This window comes from Budorcas taxicolor, chromosome 13 (genome assembly GCF_023091745.1).
Source record: "Budorcas taxicolor isolate Tak-1 chromosome 13, Takin1.1, whole genome shotgun sequence".
Lineage (NCBI taxonomy): Eukaryota > Metazoa > Chordata > Mammalia > Artiodactyla > Bovidae > Budorcas > Budorcas taxicolor.
This window is the reverse complement of record NC_068922.1, coordinates 29880849-29905444: the sequence shown is the minus strand read 5'-3', so window position 1 is coordinate 29905444 and position 24596 is coordinate 29880849. Positions and strand designations below refer to the sequence as shown.

The 24596-nt window shown below is 39.9% G+C and overlaps 1 protein-coding gene across 1 annotated transcript in view; it reads left to right on the top strand.

Annotated features, from left to right (window-relative positions):
- Positions 1 to 24596, top strand: part of ITGA8 (integrin subunit alpha 8) — a 194498-nt gene that overhangs the window by 76067 nt on the left and 93835 nt on the right. Inside the window, exons 14-15 of the mRNA XM_052651025.1 lie at positions 14958 to 15003; positions 18936 to 19043. Coding sequence (XP_052506985.1) covers positions 14958 to 15003; positions 18936 to 19043 — 154 coding nt within the window. The remainder of the gene's footprint in view (positions 1 to 14957; positions 15004 to 18935; positions 19044 to 24596) is intronic.

Here is a 24596-nt window from a genome sequence, read left to right as displayed (position 1 = left end):
AGAAGGATCTAACATCCTTGTTCCCATCCAAATATAAATGATGGGGGTGGGGGTGGGGTGGGGGAGGAGAGTAGGTTGCACCCAGGGCCTCGGATCCAGCGAGTGCTGGCCCGCATCTTTAACAAGCCCCGGTGGAGAGTTGACTGATAGACTATCAGTACTCGAAGGGCAGAAAATGTGTCAGTTTGCTCACTGCTGAATCCTTGGCAGCTGGGACAGGACTTGGCTCACGCTGAGAGTTCAATCACAAGTTGCTGAATGAGGGTGTTCAGTAGAGGGAACCGTTATACGTATCTTTTCTTCCTCTCCTCCCTCTCTGGCAACTCTATACATTTGTATCTTAGTGTATCAGTTTTCTTAGGCTGCCGTAACAAAGTGCCATACATTGGGTGGCTCAAACAACAAAAATGTATTTCCTTGAGTTTCTGGAGGCTACCAGTCCAAGTTTGAGATGTGGGCAGGAGTGGTTTCTCCTGAGGCCTCTTTCTTTGGTTTGTAGACAGCATTTTGTTTTTGTGTCTGCGGGTTGACATTTCTCTGTGTGTATCTGTGTCCAACTTTCCTCTTCTTACAGGACAGCAGCCAGATGAAATGAGGGTCCACTCGAATGACCTCACTTTAACTCACCTCTTTAAAGACAGTTCAGTTTGGTTCAGTTCAGTTGCTCAGTCGTGTCCGACTCTCTGCGACCCCATGAATCACAGCACACCAGGCCTCCCTGTCCATCACCATCTCCCGGAGTTCACTCAGACTCACGTCCATCGAGTCGGTGATGCTATCCAGCCATCTCATCCTCTGTCGTCCCCTTTTCCTCTTGCCCCCAATCCCTCCCAGCATCAGTCTTTTCCAATGAGTACTGGAGTTTCAGCTTTAGCATCATTCCTTCCAAAGAACACCCAGGACTGATCTCCTTTAGAATGGACTGGTTGGATCTCCTTGCAGTGCAAGGGACTCTCAAGAGTCTTCTCCAACACCACAGTTCAAAAGCATCAATTCTTTGGCACTCAGCTTTCTTCACAGTCCAACTCTCACATCCATACATGACCACTGGAAAAACCATAGCCTTGACTAGATGGACCTTTTCTCTAAATAGAGTCACATTCTAAGGTACTAGAGATTAAGACTTCAATGTCAAACTTTGGGGGCTGGGGAGATACAATTCAGTTCATAACATTTAGCAGGCTTTTAAAGTCCCACACTGTTTTTAATCATAGGATTTTCTCTGTCAGGATGGATATGAGAGTAGTGTCTTAACAGGACAGTGAAACCAGCAGGACCTCCTGGGGCTCCTGGACATGAAAGCGTTTCTTTGTCCCCCTGTTTCTCGTTTGTAGGGAATAGGCTTCACCCTCCACAACCTACCCTGAGTTCCAAAGGGCAGGTTCAAACAGTTGTTGATCAGGGAAGGGAGGGGATCCAGAGACAAGGGAGGAGCAGCCTTGGGGCAGAAACAATAGCGCAGCCTTGGGGCAGGGTCCTCATTCCACCTCAAGGGATATACACAGCAATATCTTTGAGGTCTTCAACAGAACTAAAACTCCCAACATTTAGAAAGTGTTAATTCATGAAGCATTCTTAATTTTAGAGAAGGTCACAGTTTGATAATCTCTAGAACCAGAGAAGCTCCTCAGGAGACCACCTGAGGCCGGATTAAAGGAATGCAGGTCCTGCACACACCTGCATTCTTATCAGCAACCCCACCCTTGAACCATCCCACCCCCCTGCCCCTCCTCCCCTGCCCGGTTGGGACACAGTTTTGAATGGCATGAGTCCCTGTGTCCCCCTTTGTCTGGCAGAGCAATAAAATTATTCTTTTCTACTTCACCCAAAACTCTGTCTCCAAGATTCAAATCAGCACCGGTGTTCAGAGGCTGAGTTTTCAACATCAATACCAGACTCTTTTGGAGACTGTGAAATCATTCCCAATAAGCAGCCACTTATAAATGAGAATGGTCCTAAAGAAACAAACTTTTCTCCAAAACGGTTTTAGCGACTGACTGGACAGTACGTATATTATAAGCGTGACCACAACAGGATAAAGTGAAATGCCTTTGATCCAGTGACATGGACCACAACTAGCAAAGCATCAATCAGTGGTGGAGAAAGGGCAATGCTTATAGCCACAGGATGCTAATAACATGTAGAAAACGATTTTCGTAAGGCAGACTCAACATTTGATAGTTCACTTTTATTTTTGTGGGATTTTTTTAAAAAAGAAAATAAACTCTCAGTAAATTAGAATGTTGCAACCTAATACCACAGTCCAGCTCATAAATGTTTTCCTTCAGAGTTCATTTGGAAGCATTTCAGACAGATTGTTAGGATTATTACTTTCTGGGATAAAATTATGCATTTTTTTTCAAACATTTCTTCCTCTACTCATAACCCTCCTCTCAGTAATGTTTTGCATGTTGCAATAAAAAAGCAAGAAAAAAAAAACTGTCTATTTTTAGATGAACACATTTGTCAAACTCAAGGAGACTTATCTAAATGCCTGCTTCCCACAGACATGGGCTGTTTTTCCAGTGCCAAACTCATAAGCCAATTTTTAAGAGTCAACATGGCCATGTTTCCACCCATCATTTTACACATTAAGCCCATCATTTTACACATTATCTTTAATCCCATCAATTCTCTTAAAATCATCCTTGTATGAAAGTGAGCAGATCCTGGGTGGGTCCAGGTAGACATCTATACTTAACAACCCTCATTCATCTTTAAAATGCTGCAGGAAGGGGCTTAACAGTGATGAGGAGTGTCTGGAGGAGATGCTGTGGGCTATGAGCATCAGCAATGCCAAGACAGGAGCCAGAAGTCTATCGATGATGAGCTCAGGGAGCTGAGTCTTAGAGGTGGGCCAGTGGGATGTACAAGTCTGGTTGAACCAGGGAGAAAGCCAAACACTGTTCCATAAAGGAAGCGAGATGAGACACAAACCGTGCAGAAGCCCAGCTGACTCAAGAGACAAAAGACAGTCCTGGATTGTATATCAGAGCTGAGAAAGTGGTCTCACGTGACCCTCAACAAATTCTACTGAGCTCTTGGCTCTCTTGTCCGGAGAACCTTGAAGACTTCTCCAGACTTTGAGCAATCAAGAGCAACTTGTCCAAAGTCAATAGGAAGCCAGTGGCAAAATGAACTGGAATTTACAATTCCTAAATTTTTACCCTGTATTCAGAAATTTTTCACTTGAAATTGAACACTGCATTTAAAAGAGGACTTTAAAGACATTATAGAGATTCAACAAGAGACAGTTTACAAGTCAAAATCAGCCTATAGGTACAAAAGCCTGTACACAAATGTTTATAGTGACTTTCCAAAAATTGGAAACAATGCAAATTTTCCTTAGCCAGGGATGGATAAACAAACCATGAGCGAGTGAAATACAGCTCAGCAATAAAAATGAATGAATTACTGACACATGCAAGATCGTGGATGAATCTCAAGTGAACTAAGCTCAGTGAAAGAAGCCAGTTCCAAAAGGCTACAACTATTGGTACAGCCACTGTGGAAAACTCAAAAAGCTAAAAATAGAGTTGCCATATGATCCAGCAGTCCCACCCCTGGGCATACACCCAGACAAAACTATAATTCAAAAAGATACATTCTCCCTTATGTTCACTGTAGCACTTTTTACAGTAGCTAAGACATGAAAGCAACCTAAATGTCCATGAATGGGTAGTGAAAATGTGGTATTTGTGTGTGTCTGTGTACACGCACACACTGGAATATTATTCAGCCATAAAAAGAATGAAATAATGCTATTGGCAGCAACATGAATGGACCTAGAGATTATGATACTTAGTGAAGTCAGAAAGGCAAATACCATATGATATCACTTACATGTAGACTCTAAAATCTGACACAAATGGACTTATCTATAAAACAGAAATAGACTCACAGACACACAGACAGACTTCTAGTTGTCAAGGTCAGGGGGAAGGTTGGGGAGGGGTGAATTGGGAGTTTTGGATTAACAGATGTAAACTATTGTATAGATAATGAATAAATAACAAGGTCCTACTGTATAGCACCTGAATTATATTCAATAACCTGTAAGAAACCATAGTGAAAAAGAATATGAAGAAGAGTGTGTGTGTGTGTATATATACACATACACATAAGAATCACTTTGCTGTACAGTAGAAATTAATATAACATTGTAAGTTATACTTCCATAAAATAAATTTTAAAAAATTAAAATAAAAGGCCATATAAGGTGAAAAAGGGCTACTTGCTGTATACCTCCATCTATGCAACATTCTGGAAAGCAGAATAGAGGATCAAGAGGCTAAGCAGGGAGTGGGGGCAGGCTTGACAGCAATGTGCAGGGGAACATTTGGGGATGATAGAGTTGTTCTATATCTTTGTTGTGTTGGTAGTTCATGACCAGATTAATTTATAAAAGCTCTAAGAGTAGTATATATTTTCTTAATTTTATGGAGTATAGTTGATTTACAATGTTGTATTAGTTTCAGGTGTCCAGCAAAATGATTCAGTTATACATATATATATATATATGCCTTTTTTAAAGATTCTTTTCTCATGCCTCCCTCTCATAGGGAAGACCCGGGTTCGATCCCTGGGTCAGAAAGATTCCCTGAAGAATGGAATGGCTTACCCACTCCAGTATCCTTTCCTGGAGAATTCCATGGACAGAGGAGCCTAGTGGGCCAATAACCCACTATTACAGTTCATGGGTCGCAAAGAGTCGTACACACACACAGGCCATTGCAGAGTATTGAGTCGAGTTCCCTGGGCTATATAGCAGTTTCTTGGTAATTATCTCTATAAAGTGGTGTGTATATGTCAATCTCAATCTCCCAATTTATGCCCACTCCTCCCTTACCCTGGTAACAAAAAACAAGTTTGCTTTCTACATCTTAACTCTTATTTCTGTTTTGTAGATGTTTCATTTGTACCCCCCCTTTTTGTTTTTTAAGATTCCACATATTAGACTACTTTTCAAGGCTGACATTTACTTTATGTAAAAACATCTGAATTTTAAGATTTTTTTAAAGAGAGAAAAGTAGCCTGTAGCTATGTTCCTGGGAAGCACTGGGATGAAAATAGGTAACAGCCAGACTGCCTCTTTAAAACTTGGCCCAGCCACTTACTTTCTTTAGCTTTTCTGAACCTTATTTTCCCTATTTTATTTTTTTATTTTTATTTTTTATTTTCCCTATTTTAAAATGAGGATAATTATGGTATCTACCTCACAGGATTGTCATAACAAAGAAATGCATATAATTAAAGTGTTTAGAAAGTTAGCTTTTATTTGATATGTCTCTGCACATTGTCCAGTTTATCCTCAGGATAAATTCATAGAGATGTAAATTCTGGGTCAAACATTTGCATTGTTACAGATAGATAGTGTTAATCACTCAGTTGTATCTGATTCTTTGTGACCCCATGGACTATAGCCCACCAGGCTCCAATGTCCATGGGATTATCCAGGCAAGAATACTGGAATGGGTAGCCATTCCCTTCTCCAGGGGATCTTCCTGACCCAGGGATTGAACCCAGGTCTCTTGCATTGCAGGCAGATTCTTTGCCATCTGAGCCACAACTGACATAGCACCTTCTAAGAAAACTCTGCCAATTTATATTCCCTCCAACAGAGGATACATGTGTTTCTGATCCTCTTCTATTGTGCCTAATACTAAACTTTTCAAACTTCAAAAGTAAAAAATGATATCTCATTGTTTCTTCCATTTGAAATTCTTTGATGACAAATGAGGTTGAACATCTTTTCCTGTATTTATTGGTCATAGCTATTTATTTTTATGTGAATTGCCTATTTATTACCTTTTATTGAAATTAAAAGACGCTTACTCCTTGGAAGGAAAGTTATGACCAACCTAGATAGCATATTAAAAAGCAGAGACATTACTTTGCCAACAAAGGTCTGTCTAGTCAAGGCTATGGTTTTTCCAGTGGTCATGTATGGATGTGAGAGTGGGACTGTGAAGAAAGTTGAGTGCCGAAGAATTGATGCTTTTGAACTGTGGTGCTAGAGAAGACTCTTGTGAGTTCCTTGGACTGCAAGGAGATCCAACCAGTCCACCCTAAAGGAGACCAGTCCTGGGTGATCATTGGAAGGACTGATGCTGAGGCTGAAACTCCAGTACTTTGGCCACCTCATGCGAAGAGTTGACTCATTGGAAAAGACTCTGATGCTGGGAGGGATTGAGGGCAGGAGGAGAAGGGCACAACAGAGAATGAGATGGCTGGATGGCATCACCGACTCGATGCACATGAGTTTGGGTGAACTCCAGGAGCTGGTGATGGACAGGGAGGCCTGGCGTGCTGGGATTCATGGGGTCGCAAAGAGTTAGACAGGACTGAGCGACTGAGCGACAGAACTGAACTGACTGATTGGACTATTTATAGTTTTATTGGCCTCCCTGATGGCTCAGATGGTAAACAATCTGCCTGCCATGCAGGAGACCAGGTTCAGTCCCTGGGTTGAGAAGATCCCCTGGAGAAGGGAATGGCAACACACTCTAGTATTCTTGCCTGGAGAAATCCATGGACAGAGGCACCTTGTAGGCTGTAGTCTGTGGGGCTGCAAAGAGTAGGACACGACTGAGCTACTAACACATACACTCATGGTTTTATTATTAATATATATGAGTCTGTCATAAAATAGGGTTATTAATAATAATTAAAATTTATTTTTTCATAGGTGCCCGACATTCTTGAGAGCATTGACAAATATTCCCATCTGATCAGGGGGCTTCATTGTAAACATCTACCACTATTTCTTTCACTTACCTTTAGAACTTGAATTTTTTAACATTTCAATTTTAAAATTCCTTGGTGATTTCTACATTTGGGGGGGTTGTGTTTAGGCATGGGGCCTTCCCTTTGAAAGGGAACTTTTCATACAACTCCTAGTTTTTCGTTCCCATGTTTCTCATTCATTTGGAAGCTCTTTATGGCAGTTCTCACTATCCAGAATTATTCTGAAATAATAAATGTCTTTTAACGCCAAGATTTTAAAGGAGGTGTTTGGTGGCATTTTGAGCAAGAGATTTCAGAATGTGTATATTTCTTAGGAAGATGGGAGAGTTAGAAGTAGGAAGAAAGAAAGTAGCAGAGAAGGTGGCTCACAACTGATGATGCTCTGGGGACCGGGGAGTTGTCCCTCCATGTAACGCCTCTGGGAGATTTTCTCATCTAATCCTGTCCACACTCTTCCTGTTATCTTCCCCTTCCCTCTGTCCCCCATCTCAGAAGTTTCCATTCTCTCTTTCTGCCTGCTGCGCACCTGGGCTCAGACTTCAAATCCACACTCAAAACAACATTGATGTTTTCCTATTGATCGTCTTCTAATTCTAAAATTTCCTTTGGAGATTAATGAAATCAGACCCTATAGTCCCAGCACCACTTTAAAGACTTGGCTCTTTACTGCTTTCTTGTTTAAAAACAACAATTTTGGAGAAATAAAATACAAAATAGAGGTGTAATATGTCTCCTATGACTTCACATTTTTTAGGGTTATTTTTTCTTGCCAACTGATCCTGCCTTCATGCTAATGTCTCCTTCTTTTATCCTTAAAAGTACTTGGTTCCATCAAAAACCAAAAGGAAAATAAACTATGTTTCTCCGGCAGTGTGAGGTGATAAAAAAGGACTCTAGCATTTTTAGAACCGTTTTTGATTAAGGGGAAAGAACCAATTTTAGTTGCCAAGTGTTTCTTCAAGGGGGAATAAAAAGCTAAATGTCTTTGCAAAAAGAAAGGAAAAGGTTTTTGTTTGTTTTCAGAATATGCTTTTAAGAAGTTTCAATAAGAAAGGAAAATAGATAAACACTAGATAAAGGTATAAGACCTGTTGTCTCAAAGTGAGGGGAAAAAGTCCACTGAGTTATGACCCAGTTATTAATTGCATAATCAGTTACTGGATTATGCAAACACTAGCACCAAAATTTGTCATCAGGTTATCACTGAAATTCCTTGGGATTAACATATACACACCACTATATATAAGGTAGGTAACCATCAAACGCCTACTGTATAGCACAGGGAACTCTACTCAACATTTTGTGATAACTTAGGTGAGAAAAAACTCTAAAAAAAGAATGAATAGGTATATGTATAATTGAATCACTGCTGTACATTTGAAACTAACACAACACTAAATCAACTATACACCACTAAATAAAAAGTTTTAAAAAAAAACCAGTAAAAATCCTGAAGGGAAGGAAGAAATTCCTAAGCATGACAGAATTATGGGAAAAAAAATTTTTAATTGGGTGTCTATATATATATTTATATATTCACACATATATAAACAAGTATGTATATACATATATAGATGCATCCATAAACACATAAATATAGGTGTGTATATATATTTGGAACATATCTATAATATCATATGTATATTTGGAAATGACATAATACTTATCAAAACAAGTCACATATTTTGGAAAGACAGATTAGTTAGAAACACAAATGAGCAGATCCATTCTCCTCCCCTAGAGAAATCTGATAATTTTAAGACCCTGAGCACAGATGCTTCTGGCCTTTTCCAGCAGGCACAATACCAAGGTGGTGTCTCAGAAGACAAGCATACTTTAGTGGTAGATAACTGTTTTCTCAGCCTCTGAATAACTGTGGCCACATTCTCATGAAAAAAAAAAAAAAAAAAAAAAATCATGGCCTGTTTTGCCAGTTACTTGAGTTTTCCTGAGTAGGAAAATTCCCACCCTGAGGCCTAGGAATCAAAGTTCCAAAGAAAAAGCACTCCTGCCCCTAATGGTCAGGAGTGTGACTCTCAGTTTCTCCTCTATAGTGACAATCTGATCACGATGCAAGCTCTGAAGTGTGTGTGTGTGTGTGTGTGTCTCCCAACACTTTCAAGTGCACATGCAAAAATTCAGCAGAATTATAGTTGACATTAGCCTGTCTTAATAATTGTTCCATTTCCTTCATCTCTCTCTTTTTCAGGATATTATCTCATGATTACTTTTCCTCCCATTTCATAGGAGGATAAAGTCCCTGCCCTGTTTCTGACACTATGCCTGGTGCTATGGATGCAAAGATTCTTTCTTTCTTCCTTTATTTCAGCCCCTACCATTCCATAAAATCTTTGTGATATGCAAACCCAAAGAAAGATTCCTGCCCTGGAAGAGCTTATAGTCTTTTTTCTTGGTCATTTCCAAAGAGTCAATGCTTACAATTTGTCTGTTATTTATTAAGTGTCCAATCTCAAGATATAAACATTTCACCTTATTTAGAGACAAAAACAAAGTGCATGATCCCTTGGAATCAGTTTTCGTAATGGAACTTTCCTGTCTGATGTTGTGTCAATAGACGCAGATCAGACCGAGTGCCACCTGTACTACACTTGTCTAAATATTGGAGTTCAGATTACACAGGAAGAACAGAGTCCCTGTTTCTTCAAATCAGTAGCTCTTTTTCCTCTGACATAGCAAAAATGCACTGTTGTGCAGGGAGAGACGAATGTCAACAGAAAAAAAGGTGAAAATCATTGAAAATGGTGAAATTCTGATATGTTTTCAAAACTAGTAGACTTAGAAACTTTGCTTGCTGACTTTATAGATTTGAACCCTTGGAAAAGAGTGTTTTATTCCATGAGTCATAGGTACTCAAGTTGTAGCCCTTGACTTACTGTCTTCCTTAATCTCACACACGGAGCTCTTTTCAGTAGTTCCCAACCTTTCTGGCACCAGGGACTGGTTTCATGGAGGAAACTTTTTCCACATACCATGAGTGGGGGCAGGGATGACTTGGGGATGATTCAGGGGCGTTATATTCATTGTATACTTTATTTCTATTATGATTATTACATCAGCTCCACCTCAGATCATCAGGCATTAGGTCCTGGAGGTTGGGGACCCCTACTAGATGACCTTCATTTGACTTGTTGAACGTTGTTGTTATTTAGTCACTCAATCTTGTCCGACCATTTGAGATCCCATGAACGACAGCCTGCCAGGTTCCTCTATCCATAGAATTCTCCAGGTTAGAATACTGGTTGCTGCTACTGCTGCTAAGTCGCTTCAGTTGTATCCAACTCTGTGCGACCCCATAGATGGCAGCCCACCAGGCTCCCCCGTTCCTGAGATTCTCCAGACAAGAACACTGGAGTGGGTTGCCATTTCCTTCAATGCATGAAAGTGAAAAGTGAAAGTGAAGTCGCTCAGTCGGGTCCGACTCTTCACGATCCCATGGACTGCAGCCTACCAGGCTCCTCCATCCATGGGATTTTCCAGGCAAGAGTACTAGAGTGGGGTGCCATTGCCTTCTCTAGAGTGGGTTGCTATTTCCTTCTCCAATTAAACATTAGCATCAGCTCAGTTCAGTTCAGTCGCTCAGTCGCGTCCAACTCTTTGTGACCCCATGAATCGCAGCACGCCAGGTCTCCCTGTCCATCACCAACTCCCGGAGTTCACTCAGATTCATGTCCATCGAGTCAGTGATGCCATCCAGCCATCTCATCCTCTGTCGTCCCCTTCTCCTCCTGCCCCCAATCCCTCCCAACATCAAAGTCTTTTCCAATAAGTCAACTCTTCACATGAGGTGGCCAAAGTACTGGAGTTTCAGCTTTAGTATCACTCCTTCCAAAGAAATCCCAGGGCTGATCTCCTTCAGAATGGACTGGTTGGATCTTCTTGCAGTCCAAGGGACTCTCAAGAGTCTTCTCCAATACCACAGTTCAAAAGCATCAATTCTTCGGTGCTCAGCCTTCTTCACAGTCCAACTCTCACATCCATACATGACTACTGGAAAAACCATAGCCTTGACTAGACAGACCTTAGTCAGCAAAGTAATGTCTCTGCTTTTGAATATTAGCATGCACATCTTTTAAACCATGGATCTTTGGAGTCCAGTCCTGATAGTCCAGTCTATCATCTGAATCCGATGCTGCGTCTATATAACAAGAAACTTTCAACTTTTTAAATTGAAGTATAGTTGATTTACAATATTGTGTTAGTTTCAGCTATACAGCCTAGTGACTCAGTTATATGGATATATATATGTTCTGATTATTTTCCTTTATAGTTCATTTAAAAATGTTTAATATGGTTCCCTGTGCTATACAGTATATTCTTGTCTATTTTATGTATAATGATGTATATCGGTTAATCCCACACTACTAATTTATTCCTCCCCCTTTCCTTTCCCCTTTGATAATAAGATGTTTCTTTCCTATGTCTGTAAGCCTATTTCTGTTTTGTATATAAATTCATGTGTATAATTTTTTAGATATCAGTAAGATCATATAATATTTATCTTTCTCTGACTTCACTCAGTATAATCAACTTGTCCATCCATGTTGCTGCAAATGGCAATATTTCATTTTTTTAATGACCAGCTAATAGTCCTGTGTGTGTGTCTGTGTATCCATCTTCTTTACCCATTCATCTGTTGATGGACACTTACATTTCTTCCATGTAACCAGAGATATTTTGACTGATTTTAATCCTGAAGATATGAGTCTATTTTAAAAAAAAACAAAACAAACATTTTTCACAAGAATTATTGTCTTTGGTTGGGTTCTTTAAGAGCAGACATTAAATATTAGAAAATAAGTAGTTTATTTGAGGACTAACCCCCAGAAATCATTGCTAAGGAAGTAGGGAAGAGAGATGTGAAAAGGAAAGATTATTATCACGACCCTGACTGGGTGGGCAACTAGGGCTTTGTCTCACTGGGGAAGTCTGGAGACAGGAAGCACATGCCTTAGAGTCACCCTAAGAAAGAAGCCTTGCTAGCTCGTGGACCTAACTATCCATCCAGTCCCCATCCATCATGGGCTGAGGGTAATGCCCTGGCCCAGCCAAGAGAAGCCCCTAGAGAAGAATCATAGTTGCTTGCAGTCTGACCAGTTCCTTTGTCTGGAAAGGTGAATGCCAAGGGCATGTGGCTACAAATCATTTTCCTGTACAAACTCCATTAAAACAATTTAATTCCTTGATTGGTTTTCCATATGGCATGGCCAAAAAAGTTTCCCCATCTTTTTTTCTTTTCATTTTCACCTCAGTTCTACTGGAATTAACCAATTATGGTTTCAGCTACTGTAAGTTTTCTTCTGTGGCTGTTAATTCTGCCAATCCAATTTTCCCGTCTCTGCATCTAAATTTTACTTTGCAGATATAACCATGATCATTTTCATTTGTGCTTTGTTGCACCTCCTGAGAAAAAATAAGCATCATACATGAGATTAAGAAAAATGGAGAGTTCTGCCTGTGTATTAGCCAATCACTGAGATTGTTGTGAACATTACTCCTCAAAGAGTCTAAGACTTCTCTGTTGCCCCGTCCTGCTGTAACCCAGCTTCACCTCTTCTGAATGTGTGTGAAAGTGAAATTATCTCAGTCATGTCTGACTGTTTGCGACTCATCAGTGAATTTATATGTAAGCCTCCTCCCTAAGCCTCAAATTCCTCTTCTGCCAAAACCTAGAGGTAGAGAACAAACATATGGATAGCAAGCAGGGAATGTAGGGGGGAGGAGTGGATTGGAAGATTGGGATTGATATGTATATACCCTATGTATAAAATAGAAAACTAGTAAGAACCTACTGTATAGCACATGGCATTCTACTCAATACTCTGTGCTGATTTAAATGGGAAGGGAATCCAAAAAGGGGATATATGTGTACATACAGTTGATTCACTTTGTTGTACAGCAGAAACTGACACGACATGGTAAAGCAACTCTACTGCAACAAAATAAATAAAAAGCAAATTCCTTTCCTGCAAAATTGTGCTAATAATAAAGACTTTTTTTTTTTTTAATAAAGACTTTTTAACTTGCTGCTGCTGCTAAGTCACTTCAGTCGTGTCTGACTGTGTGACCCCATACACAGCAGCCCACCAGGCTCCCCCGCCCCTGGGATTCTCCAGGCAAGAACACTGGAGTGGGTTGCCATTTCCTTCTCCAATGCATGAAAGTACAAAGTGAAAGTGAAGTCGCTCAGTCATGTCTGACTCTTAGCGACCCCATGGACTGCAGCCTACCAGGCTCCTCCATCCGTGGGATTTTCCAGGCAAGAGTACTAGAGTGGGGTGTCATTGCCTTCTCCTTCAACTTGCTAGGAATCAGTTAAAGTAAATTCGTTAAAAGGATTCCTGGCCTAGAATAAGTGTTCAATATGTTTTGTTGATTATTAGCATTGTTGTTGTTATTTAATATTATTATAGTTTCCCTGCTTATCCATGGGGGCATTTCCAGAACTCTCAGTGGATGCCTGAAACCTCAGAGAGTACTGAACCCTCTAGATACTATGTTTTTTCCCTATACATAAAGATGAATTTATTAATTAGGTACAGAGATTAACAATAATAACTAAGAATACAGTAGAACAATTATAACTATATACTATAATAAAAGTTAGGTGAATCTGGTCTCTCTCACTCAAAACATCTTATTGTACAAATTCAATGTTTTTTCAGTCTTAGCTAATTACTTCTCACCTACTTCTTAACTTTTGCAGCCTGTGGTGTGACCACAAAACTAGCATGAGTGTTTTTTTCCTTCTTCACAGTTTCACATATATAAGATTTGTTCTTACTGTAGATTTTAGCAGCTTTAGCGTAGGATTTTGTTTCTTACTAAGTGGAGAATGTTCACCTTTTCACTTAGAGGAATCACTTAGGGCTTCTCTTTAGCACATTTTAATTGCTAGCATCACTCCTTTTTAATTTTTTTTGGTCATGCCCTGCAGCATGCAGGATATTAGTTCCCCTGACCAGGGATTGAACCCATACTCCCTGCACTGGAAGCGTGGAGTATTAACCACTGGAACCCTAAGGAAGTCCCTAGCATCACTCCTCTCGCAGTTTAGTGCCATTATTAAGTAAAATAAGTGTCACTTGAAGAAGCACTGAGACACCAAGTTGGCTACTAAGCGACTACAGATAGGACATGCAGGACCAAGAGGTCATTCACATCCCAGGCAGGATGGCGTGAGATTTCATCACGCTGCTCAGAACAGCGTGCAGTTTCAAAGTTTGATGATGAGTTGTTTATTTCTGGAATTTTCCACTTAATATTTTCAGACTGTGGTTGACCACAGGTAACTGAAACCAAAGAAGCAAAACCATTAATAAGGAGAGACTGTTATAATGATATGTCAGTTATTTCATATACTACCAGTCACTCTGCCAAAACCATACTCGCCACCCACATATTTATAAGAGCAAAAGGCTGAGGTAAGATGGCAGCCAAAATGCTCTACTTCACTGGTAAAACACTTGCCTTATAGGACTGTTGCTGATAGGGGGATGATAAAACAGTATGTGTGATGAGCCTGGTACATAGTAAGCACTTAGCATATGCTTCCCTCCCCCTTTTTTCTATTTATTTATTTAGTTGCAGCATGTGGGATCTAGTTCCCAGACCAGAGATTGAACCCAGGCCACATGCATTGGGAGTTCAGAGTCTTAGCCACTGGACCACCAGGGAAGTCCTTTTTTCTTTCTAAATTAGTTTTTCATTGGAGTATAGTTGCTTTACAATCTTAAGTTAGTTTCTACTGTATAGCAAAATGAATCAGACATACATACACAATATCCCTTCCCTTTTGGACTTCCTTCCCATTCAGGTCATCACTATGATCTTATTTACAAATCAGAAATAGAGACACAGGCGCTTCTTCCCTTATGATGTAAGGTGTGTGCCTTGGGTCTGGAGGATATGGCATTATGACGAGTATCTAAAGCATTTCCAGAAGGCTGGCCTTCCTGAGTCCAGTAGGGTTGAAGATCTATTGATTTATGTGTCATATTGAGTTACAGTGAAGTTCCTATATTTTTTCCAAAATGCCTTAAGAAAGCCGTGATTTGCTGTTCTTGTTTGTATGACTCTCATTCTGCAATCAGCATGTCAGGTTGCTCTCTGTGCTATTTATAATTAATTATGAGTTTTGATCAATTCTGTAAAATTTGTGCTTCTATTTTGTGTTTGTTTTTTTTTTTTAGATTTAATTGTGGGTGCATTTGGAACAGGAAAAGTAGCAGTTTACAGGTATGTGGTTGATGGTCTGCAAATGTTCTTTTTTTTATTATAACATATTAACTTCAGGTGTATGACATTCAATATTTGTATATATTGCAAAATGATTACCATGATAAGTCTCATTAATTACATCCATCACCACATAGTTACAACTTTTTTTGTCCTGTGATAAGAAATTGTAAGATCTACCCTCTTAGCAACTTTTCAATATACTGTATATATAATAATAACATGGTATTATTAACTATAAACACCATGCTATATGACTTATCTTATAAATAATAAATCCCCAAGACTTACTTATTACTAGACGTTTGTACTTGTGACCACTTTCACCCATTTCTTACCCCCTCTCACTGCCATCTCTGGCAACCACCAATCTGTTCCCTGTATCTGTATGCTCATCTTGTGATTTTGATTTTTGCTTTTAGATTGTACATGTAAGTGAGATCCTATGATATTTGTCTTTTTCTGAATTTTTCACTAAGCATAATACTCTCAAGGTCCTTCTGTGTTTTTACAAAAGGCAAGATTTCCTTTTGTGGCTGACTAGTATTCTGTTGAATATGTATACCACATTTTCTTTATTTCTTCATTGGTGGACACATTCTTCTAGTTGTTTCAGATGCATTTCCTCTTTGTTTTTAGTTTTGCCTTAAAGAGTATATCCCAATTATTTATTTTGGAGAACATTTAGATGCTCTTTTTAAAGTTTGCAGGAATATTTTCCCCTCAGTATTTTTCCCTGTCTTTCAACCTTTCTGTTTTTGTTCTCATATCTCATGACCAAACTTCCAGCCTCTACTAACATAATGTTAAATAAGATATGAATCTTAGCGGAACTTACAAAATGACACACTTTTTAGATGGCCCTCCATTGAAATACTTCTCTTTGCTTTCGAAATGCATTAAAATGTGCTTATAGATAAGGAAGGTGGGGTGGGGGAATGGTATTATGTATCTTGGCCTCTGTAATCAAGTGTGGACACTAAATTAGGGAATAGAAATACTATCCAAGAATTGGTAGTCTCCAAAAGCAAGCATTGAACAATTCAAATGTGACAGATCTGGATTTTAAAATACTTAGCCATCGCACCTCTAATCCAATTTGACTATTTTTCTAATAAAAAGAATGCGCTGTGAAGAGACAGACATACATACAAGGAGAAGACCATGTGAAGATTGGAGTTAGGCTGCCACAAGTGAAGAACTTTCAGAAGCTAGGAGAGACCCCTGAATGAATCCTTCCTTCGAGCTTTCAGATAAAACATGCTTCTCCTGATCCCTGGGTGTCAATAAATTTGTGTTGCTTAAAAAAAAAAAAAAGAAAAAAGAAAAAACTGGCCATTCCAGACACTCACCCATTTGTAATCTTGGGCCAGTTTCTATAACTTTCTGAGCCTCAGATTTTTTTTTTTCATATGTCAAATGGGCATAATACTTGCATTATAAAGTTATTTTGTTAAAAGGATTGAGACTCTACATGTAAAGTACACAGAATAATAAGTAACCAGTAGGCAGTGATCGAAAATTGAGATTGTTTTCTTGTTTAGAAAAGTGTTACAGGAATGTGAGACACCAGGTTAGTGTGTATCGAAAGGCAGAGAGCTGACCCAGGTGTTCTGGGCACATGACCTAGCAAAAACCTAGGTCAACTCCCCGAGGGATTCTAAAGTTGGTTTCCTCAAGGAGGTAGGATTATGTCCATCAGTAGTAAGACATCCACAGAGGGCTGATGTATACCAACCACTCTCCATTTCAGGGAGTAGAGAATCAGGTGATTGGAATGCTCAAAATACAGGAAGGATTGGGGCTGTGTTTGTGGCCATGAAGCAGCACCACTTGGAGGCTCCCCCGTCCCCGGGAGTCTCCAGGCAAGAACACTGGAGTGGGTTGCCATTTCCTTCTCCAATGTGTGAAACTGAAAGTGAAAGTGAAGTCGCTCGGTAGTGTCCAGCTGTTAGCGACCTCATGGACTGCAGCCTACCACGCTCCTCCGTCCATGGGATTCTCCAGGCAAGAGGCACTTGGAGCTGCTGATGGAGTGCAACTGACTCGTGGGCCAGCCACTATGCTCTGAATCTACATTTGCAACAAGGCCCTGTTTCCCATAAAAGGCTCCCAGTCAATTACTGGACACAATAGGGATACAAACGTAGGCCCACCTGGAGCTCCACAAACAGGCAACTTTGGCTTAAGACCCTCCTCCCCAAGTGCCCCAGCTGGAGCTTCTTTCCCAGGTTGCCTTTTCTTTGCTTGTTCATTCCCAGGGATCAGACCTACATCACACTCTTGACTCCTAGCCTCCTCTCTCCCCTTTTTCCTTCATAGGTATTTACCTTAATAAATGTCTTGTGTGTCTAATCCTGTCTAACCTGCTTTTCAAAGGACTGGAGCTCATACAATATTGAAAATAAAAATCACCTAACAGTGTACAGATAGCATAAAGGAGTTTAGGAAAATTCCCACTAGGCACCATTATGGTAATCATGAAATCCTTTAAACCAGTGCCCCAAACACCTTGCCCCATGGCCCAGCCCTCCTACCTGTCAGAGGAAAACTTAAGCAGCATAGCATCATCTCACATTGTCATCTGGAGATCTGGCTCCCAGCTCTCCTGTCTTGGCACCAAGCTTTAAAAATTTGCCCCGTTCTCTTTCCCAGTGATTTACTTTCTTGTCTGGTTTATCCTCACCTGGGTGGTTGGAATTGAGTTTACTCTGTATTAGCCCCTCTCCTCCAGCTTGGCTGCACAACAGAATCACCTGGAGGGTGTGTTTGACATTCCAGTGCCGGGCCTTGACCCCCGGGGGTTCTGATTCAATCGATCTGTGGTGAGCCTGGGTCTGGTTTCTGTTTTAAAGCTGTTGGCTGCTTCTGTTGTGCAATCAGGATTTGAGAACCACTGCTCTGTATGAAGCACAGAATGAGTCCACCCACCCTCATGGGTTTAGGTCAATCTGCAAAGCTTGGCTAGAAAATTGCCAATCAACATTTAAAAATCCCCACTGGCTATCTATTTTACATATGGTAGTGTGTATGTTTGCATATTACTCTCTCCATTTGTCCCACCTTCTCCTTCCCGCTGTGTCCACAAGTGTATTCTCTATGTCTGCGTCTCCGTTGCTACCCTGCAAATAGGTTCATCAGTACCATCTTTCTAGAGTCCATATATGTGTGTTTATATATGATATTTGTTTTTATCTGACTTATGAGTCAAGGAGCTCAAACTGGTGCTCTGTGACAACCTAGAGGGGTGAGATGGGGTGGGAGGTTGAAAGGAGGTTCAAGAGGGAGGATACACGTATATACCTATGGCTTGATTCATGTTGATGTATGGCAGAAACCAACACAATATTGTAAAGCCATTATCCTTCACTTAAAAGTAAGTAAATTTTTTTTAAAAAAAGTAAAAAAATAACAAAGCAAAAGACACTTAAAAGTCCCTATCCAGGGACTTCCTGGGTGGTCCAGTGGCTAAGACTCCACACTACCAACTCAGGGAACCCAAGTTCAATCCCTGGTCAGGGAACTAGATCTCACATGGCACAACTAAGACCTGGCACCTCCAAATAAATGAAATAAAAATTCAAGTACTTACAGATGTGATGCAAGTGACTGTAGGATGATGTATTTCTTCATATTCAGATGTGAATGTGGATAGACTAGCAGATCCCAGGGAAGTATTTCATAGCCATGTCACCAAAGTACTGTGAGCACCCCATAGACAGAGCAGGTCCGTGAATGCGGCTTTGCTCCACAGTCTCACAGCTCCATAATATTCATGAGCAACCAGAGGTGTCTGAACGTAGCCGGTTGAGTCCTGAGGCCACCTGTTCATGCAGTGAGGGGAACTCTTGGCACTGGGGCTGGGAATGCTGGCAGTGGCTTCTGCCTGCTGCTTGTGGGACTGGTTAAAGCCGTGCATCTTCTCCCTGCAGAGCGAGGCCAGTTGTGACAGTGGGGGCCCAACTTATCCTGCAGCCGGTGATCATCAATCTGGAAAACAAAACCTGCCTGATTCCAGAATCAATGGCACCTGTAGCCTGGTGAGTTTCTACAGTGCTTCTTGCCCTCTTGAGTGAACTCAGATCACCTGGGAATCTTGTGAACCTGCACTTCGGGGGCCATAAATCTGGGGTGGGACCTGAGACTATGTTTCTGAAGATGCTCCAAAGTGGTGCTGATGCTGCCGGTCTGAGCACCACATCTGAGTAGCCAGGAGTTAGTCTATTTAAAAAAAAGTAACTGACACAATGCTGATCTTTCGCTGTCGACTTATGTGAAGGGTGGTCTCCATCTATAGGCACCACATGAGATGAGAAACAAAACTAACCTGAGAAAATTCTCACCCAAGCAAATCTTGGAGTTCTTTTAGAATCTTGGCATACGAAAATCAACTTTAAACAAATTGAAAATATAATAAGAAAAATCTTGATGCTTGTATTTGCATATGCTTATAGACACTTTCCAGACATATGTATTGTCTATTTTTTTTAATAGTGGGTCAAATTGGGTCAGATTACTCACTTTCTGTGCTGAAGACAGATGTAAGTTTTATAACCTCATGTGTACAATGAGATGGAAGGTAAATGTTATAGAGATTTTTGTGTCCTCCTGTATATTTGGGGGGCCATGATCTCATCATCAGAAGCAGCAGTAAAATTATGGTTCCTTAGCCTGTACTGTAGGAGAACACAGCTTAGACATCTGAGAATTTTCCTGTTGATCTGGCCAGTCACCTGAAAGGACCAAGAAATAGAACTTGAGTGTAACACAGCTCAAGAAACTGCCAGTTTGCTTCTCGGTATGTAGGTCCTCCAGGGTCAGAAGTCTGTCCTATTGGGTAGTGCTTTAGGGTAATATTCTCTGATATAGACACAGCTTGGCCCAGTGTCTCAGCCTATGCAATTGCCCAGCTTGACCCCAGAACCACAACTTTTGGGCCGAACTATATAGGATCCTTGTTTCTCCAGATTTTAAAAGAACATATAGAACTCATTCCTGGCAACTTATCAAACCCACAACCTGGGCATTTTATAACCAATTTAACGGAGGCTATAACATACCCTTCTGCTTTGAAGGCAGACACCCACAGGGGTATCCCATTGGTAACATCTCCACACAATTCAACCATATCATCACCCTGACTCATCCTCTGACATTAGAACAAAACTGGAACGCAGCCAAACCCACTGTCCAAACTGAGATCAAGAAATTAAAATAAAAAAAAAAAAACTACTCCCTGTCCCAAGGATCGTGACTTTTTGGTCTCTAAAATACAGGTATCACGTAAGACTCTCCTCGCTATAGATTCCAATAGTTGCTCACCCCCTACCGTCTGCACAGGGTAGGATGCAGTAATCATCTCCGACTGCTCCACAGTTCTCACACAGTCACTAGTCTGGGGCAACAGACCCACTTCTAAAAGTTCTGTGCAACATCCAGGGCTTCCCACTTGCAATGGAGGAGATGCCAGAGACATCTCAATCCCTGGGTGGTGGTGGTTTAGTCACAAAGTTGTTTCTGACTCTTATGACCCCATGGACTGTAGCCTGCCAGGCTCCTCTGTCCGTGGGATTCTCCAGGCAAGAATACTGGAGTGGGTTGCTGTTTCCTCCTCCAGGGGATCTTCCCAACCCAGGAGTCGAACGTGGGTCTCCTGCATTGTAGACAGATTCTTTACTGATTGAGCTACAAGGGAAGCCCCAATCTCTGGGTTGGAGAGCTCAATCCTCGGGTTGGGAAGATCCCCTTTAGGAGGAAATGGCAACCCACTCCAGTATTCTTGCCTGGAGAATCCCATGGACAGAGGAACCTGGTGGTTTATAGTGTACAGAGTCGCAAAGAGTCAGACACGACTGAGCACACACACACACTCTGAAAAATCAACAAATATTTGGAGTGTTTGAGATTTGCCCCCATTTTCTAGAAGATATGGCATAACTCAGATGATATGGTCAGTTCCTGAGAAGGTCAGAATGCAGAACACATCAGTCTAGACCCTTAGAACAGTCCCCAACCTCCAGACTGTGGACCGGTACCTCCTGTCAAACTAGCATCAGCATTAGATTAGAAGTAAAGTTCACAGTAAACATAAAGCACTTGAATCATCCCAAAACCATCTCCCCCAACCCCTGCTCCGTGGAAAAACTATCTTCCATGAAATCAATCCCTTGTGCCAAAAAGGTTGGGGACCACTGTTATAGAATGTATTCCCAGCCAGTTTCAACATGTTGCTCATGGCCTCTGGACAGGGCTTCATACTGGAATCAGAGCCTTTAAGGGTGGAGGATAAGGAGTGTGGAGGACCATGAAGAATTCCTTTGCTGGGACCTCTCAGTTTGGGGAGGACTGTCTTCCCTTTAACCAGCTTCTGAAAGTAACTGGGAAATGCCCTGGGCACATTTTAAAAGCGTATGAAACCATAAAATATTATAATGAAAGCCTGATCTGAGAAAATATGTGAAAAAGCCAGCATCTCTCTGAATCCTGGATGAAATGAACATGAAAGGAAGAATGAGTGCTACTTGAGCATGTGCCCCACGTCCTCCGTTTGCACGTTCATGACTGAATGGACTTCTAGACTGAGTTCTTTAAAGTATTTGTGTAGGGCACACTCTGGTGTAAAATCTTCCTATGAACTAGATTATCTTTTCTAGGGACTTTTTGGTTTTTGAATTTTTTTTTTTTAAGTTTTGGTGTTTTCAATGGATCATAGGATCTGTTTGGTCTTGTGGAAAGAATATTACTTTTCAACGAGAATTATTTTTTCATGAACTGTTGTTGCATTAAATCAGATTACTTAGATAAAATGCAATTTGTTATGTGGGCAAATAACAGTTACTTATTTGATTCTGTTGCATCCATTTTCTGGAAGATGTTTCATTTTCACATGAAAAAATTTTGAATGGGTGACTCAGAGTGTTAGAAGATGCGAAATTAACAGCAGGTTCAGTCTCAAATGAGTTTCTCAAATACTTCTTCAGATTTATTATAGGAATTTAGTTCAGTATTTCCAAAATGATTGAAAGGTATTTGTTGATTATCTTTTCTGTAGTTTTTGTCTGTATTTGATATAATTTTATATTGTACCTATGAAAGTCAACCTCTAACTGGGAAATAGTTCTCCATTTCCCTCAATGTGAATTTCTGTACCTTTCAAACAGCTATGTAGATTTATAAAGTTTCTGCTACTTGCATTTCTAAACTAGAAAACAAAATAAAGCCAGCCTATACATATTCATATAATTGTTATTGAGTGAGAAAAATTAAAATTAATAAAAAATATTTTACAAATGTAGAAGTTCATAAACTGTGCCCTTTTCAAATTTGAGAAAAACTTTTCAGTTACATGTAACTTTATGTAAAATCTATTATTATTTTATGTAAAAATGTAAAATCTATTATTTTTACATAAAATTTTACATAAAATCTTTATGTAAAATCTATTATTTTTCTTTATGTAAAATCTATTATCGTTGAAAGAGTATTGAATCAGCTCGATTGAAAACTGAAGTGCTTTGTATTTTTAAGTCCCGTTTCACATTTATTTCATTCCTCCTCCTCCATACATGGATGGCTATGAACACCATTACTTCACAGAATAATTAGTGCGTCAGGTTAGGACTAATATTAGAGGATTTGTGATATACTGTCCTGCTTTCTGATGCACCAGAAGTATAGCCCAACAGTTTAAAATTTTAATTATAATTTAATAATCATTCACAGCTTTCCCTGACAACTCAAGTGTTTATTGTAATTAGATGAAGACCTGTAAGTGTACTTAATAATCTGTTTCATAAAACATATGGTGGGCAGAAAATTACTAGAGCTAATCAATGAATATAGTAAAGTAGCAGGATATAAAATCAATGCACAGAAATCCCTTGCATTCCTATACACTAACAATGAGAAAGTAGAAAAGGAAATTAAGGAAACAATTCCATTCACCATTGCAATGAAAAGAATAAAATACTTAGGAATATATCTACCTAAAGAAACTAAAGACCTATATATAGAAAACTATAAAACACTGGTGAGAGAAATCAAAGAGGACACTAATAGATGGAGAAATATACCATGTTCATGGATTGGAAGAATCAATATAGTGAAAATGAAAATAGTGAAAATACCCAAAGCAATCTACAGATTCAATGCAACCCCTATCAAGCTACCAGCAGTATTTTTCACAGAGCTAGAACAAATAATTTCACAATTTGTATGGAAATACAAAAAACCTCAAATAGCCAAAGCAATCTTGACAAAGAAGAATGAAACTGGAGGAATCAACCTGCCTGACTTCAGGCTCTACTACAAAGCCACAGTCATTAAGACAGTATGGTACTGGCACAAAGACAGAAATATAGATCAATGGAACAAAATAGAAAGCCCAGAGATAAATCCACACACCTATGGACACCTTATCTTCAACAAAGGAGGCAAGAATATACAATGGATTAAAGACAATCTCTTTAACAAGTGGTGCTGGGAAAACTGGTCAACCACTTGTAAAAGAATGAAACTAGAACACTTTCTAACACCATACTCAAAATGAATTAAAGATCTAAACATAAGACCAGAAACTATAAAACTCCTAGAGGAGAACATAGGCAAAACACTCTCCAACATAAATCACAGCAGAGTCCTCTATGATCCACCTCTCAGAATACTAGAAATAAAAGCAAAAATAAACAAATTGGATCTAATTAAAATTAAAAGCTTCTGCACGACAAAGGAAACTATAAGCAAGGTGAAAAGAGAGCTCTCAGAATGGGAGAAAATAATAGCAAATGAAGCAACTGACAAACAACTAATCTCAAAAATATACAAGCAACTCCTGCAGCTCAATTCCAGAAAAATAAATGACCCAATGAAAAAATGGGCCAAAGACCTAAACAGACATTCCTCCAAAGAAGACATACAGATGGCTAACAAACACATGAAAAGATGCTCAACATCACTCATTATCAGAGAAATGCAAATCAAAACCACAGTGAGGTACCATTTCACACCAGTCAGAATGGCTGCGATCCAAAAGTCTACAAGCAATAAATGTTGGAGAGGGTGTGGAGAAAAGGGAACCCTCTTACACTCTTACATGATGGGAATGCAAACTAGTCCAGCCACTATGGAGAACAGTGTGGAGATTCCTTAAAAAACTGGAAATAGAACTGCCTTATGACCCAGCAATCCCACTGCTGGGCATACACACCAAGGAAACCAGAATTGAAAGAGACACATGTACCTCAATATTCATCGCAGCACGGTTTATAATAGCCAGGACATGGAAGCAACCTAGATGTCCATCAGCAGATGAATGGATAAGAAAGCCATGGTACATATACACAATGGAGTATTACTCAGCCATTAAAAAGAATACATTTGAATCAGTTCTCATGAGGTGGATAAAATTGGAGCTGATTATACAGAGTGAAGTAAGCCAGAAAGAAAAACACCAATACAGTATACTAACACATATATATGGAATTTAGAAAGATGGTAATGATAACCCTGTATGTGAGACAGCAAAAGAGACACAAATGTATAGAACAGTCTTTTGGACTCTGTGGGAGAGGGAGAGGGTGGGATGATTTGGGAGA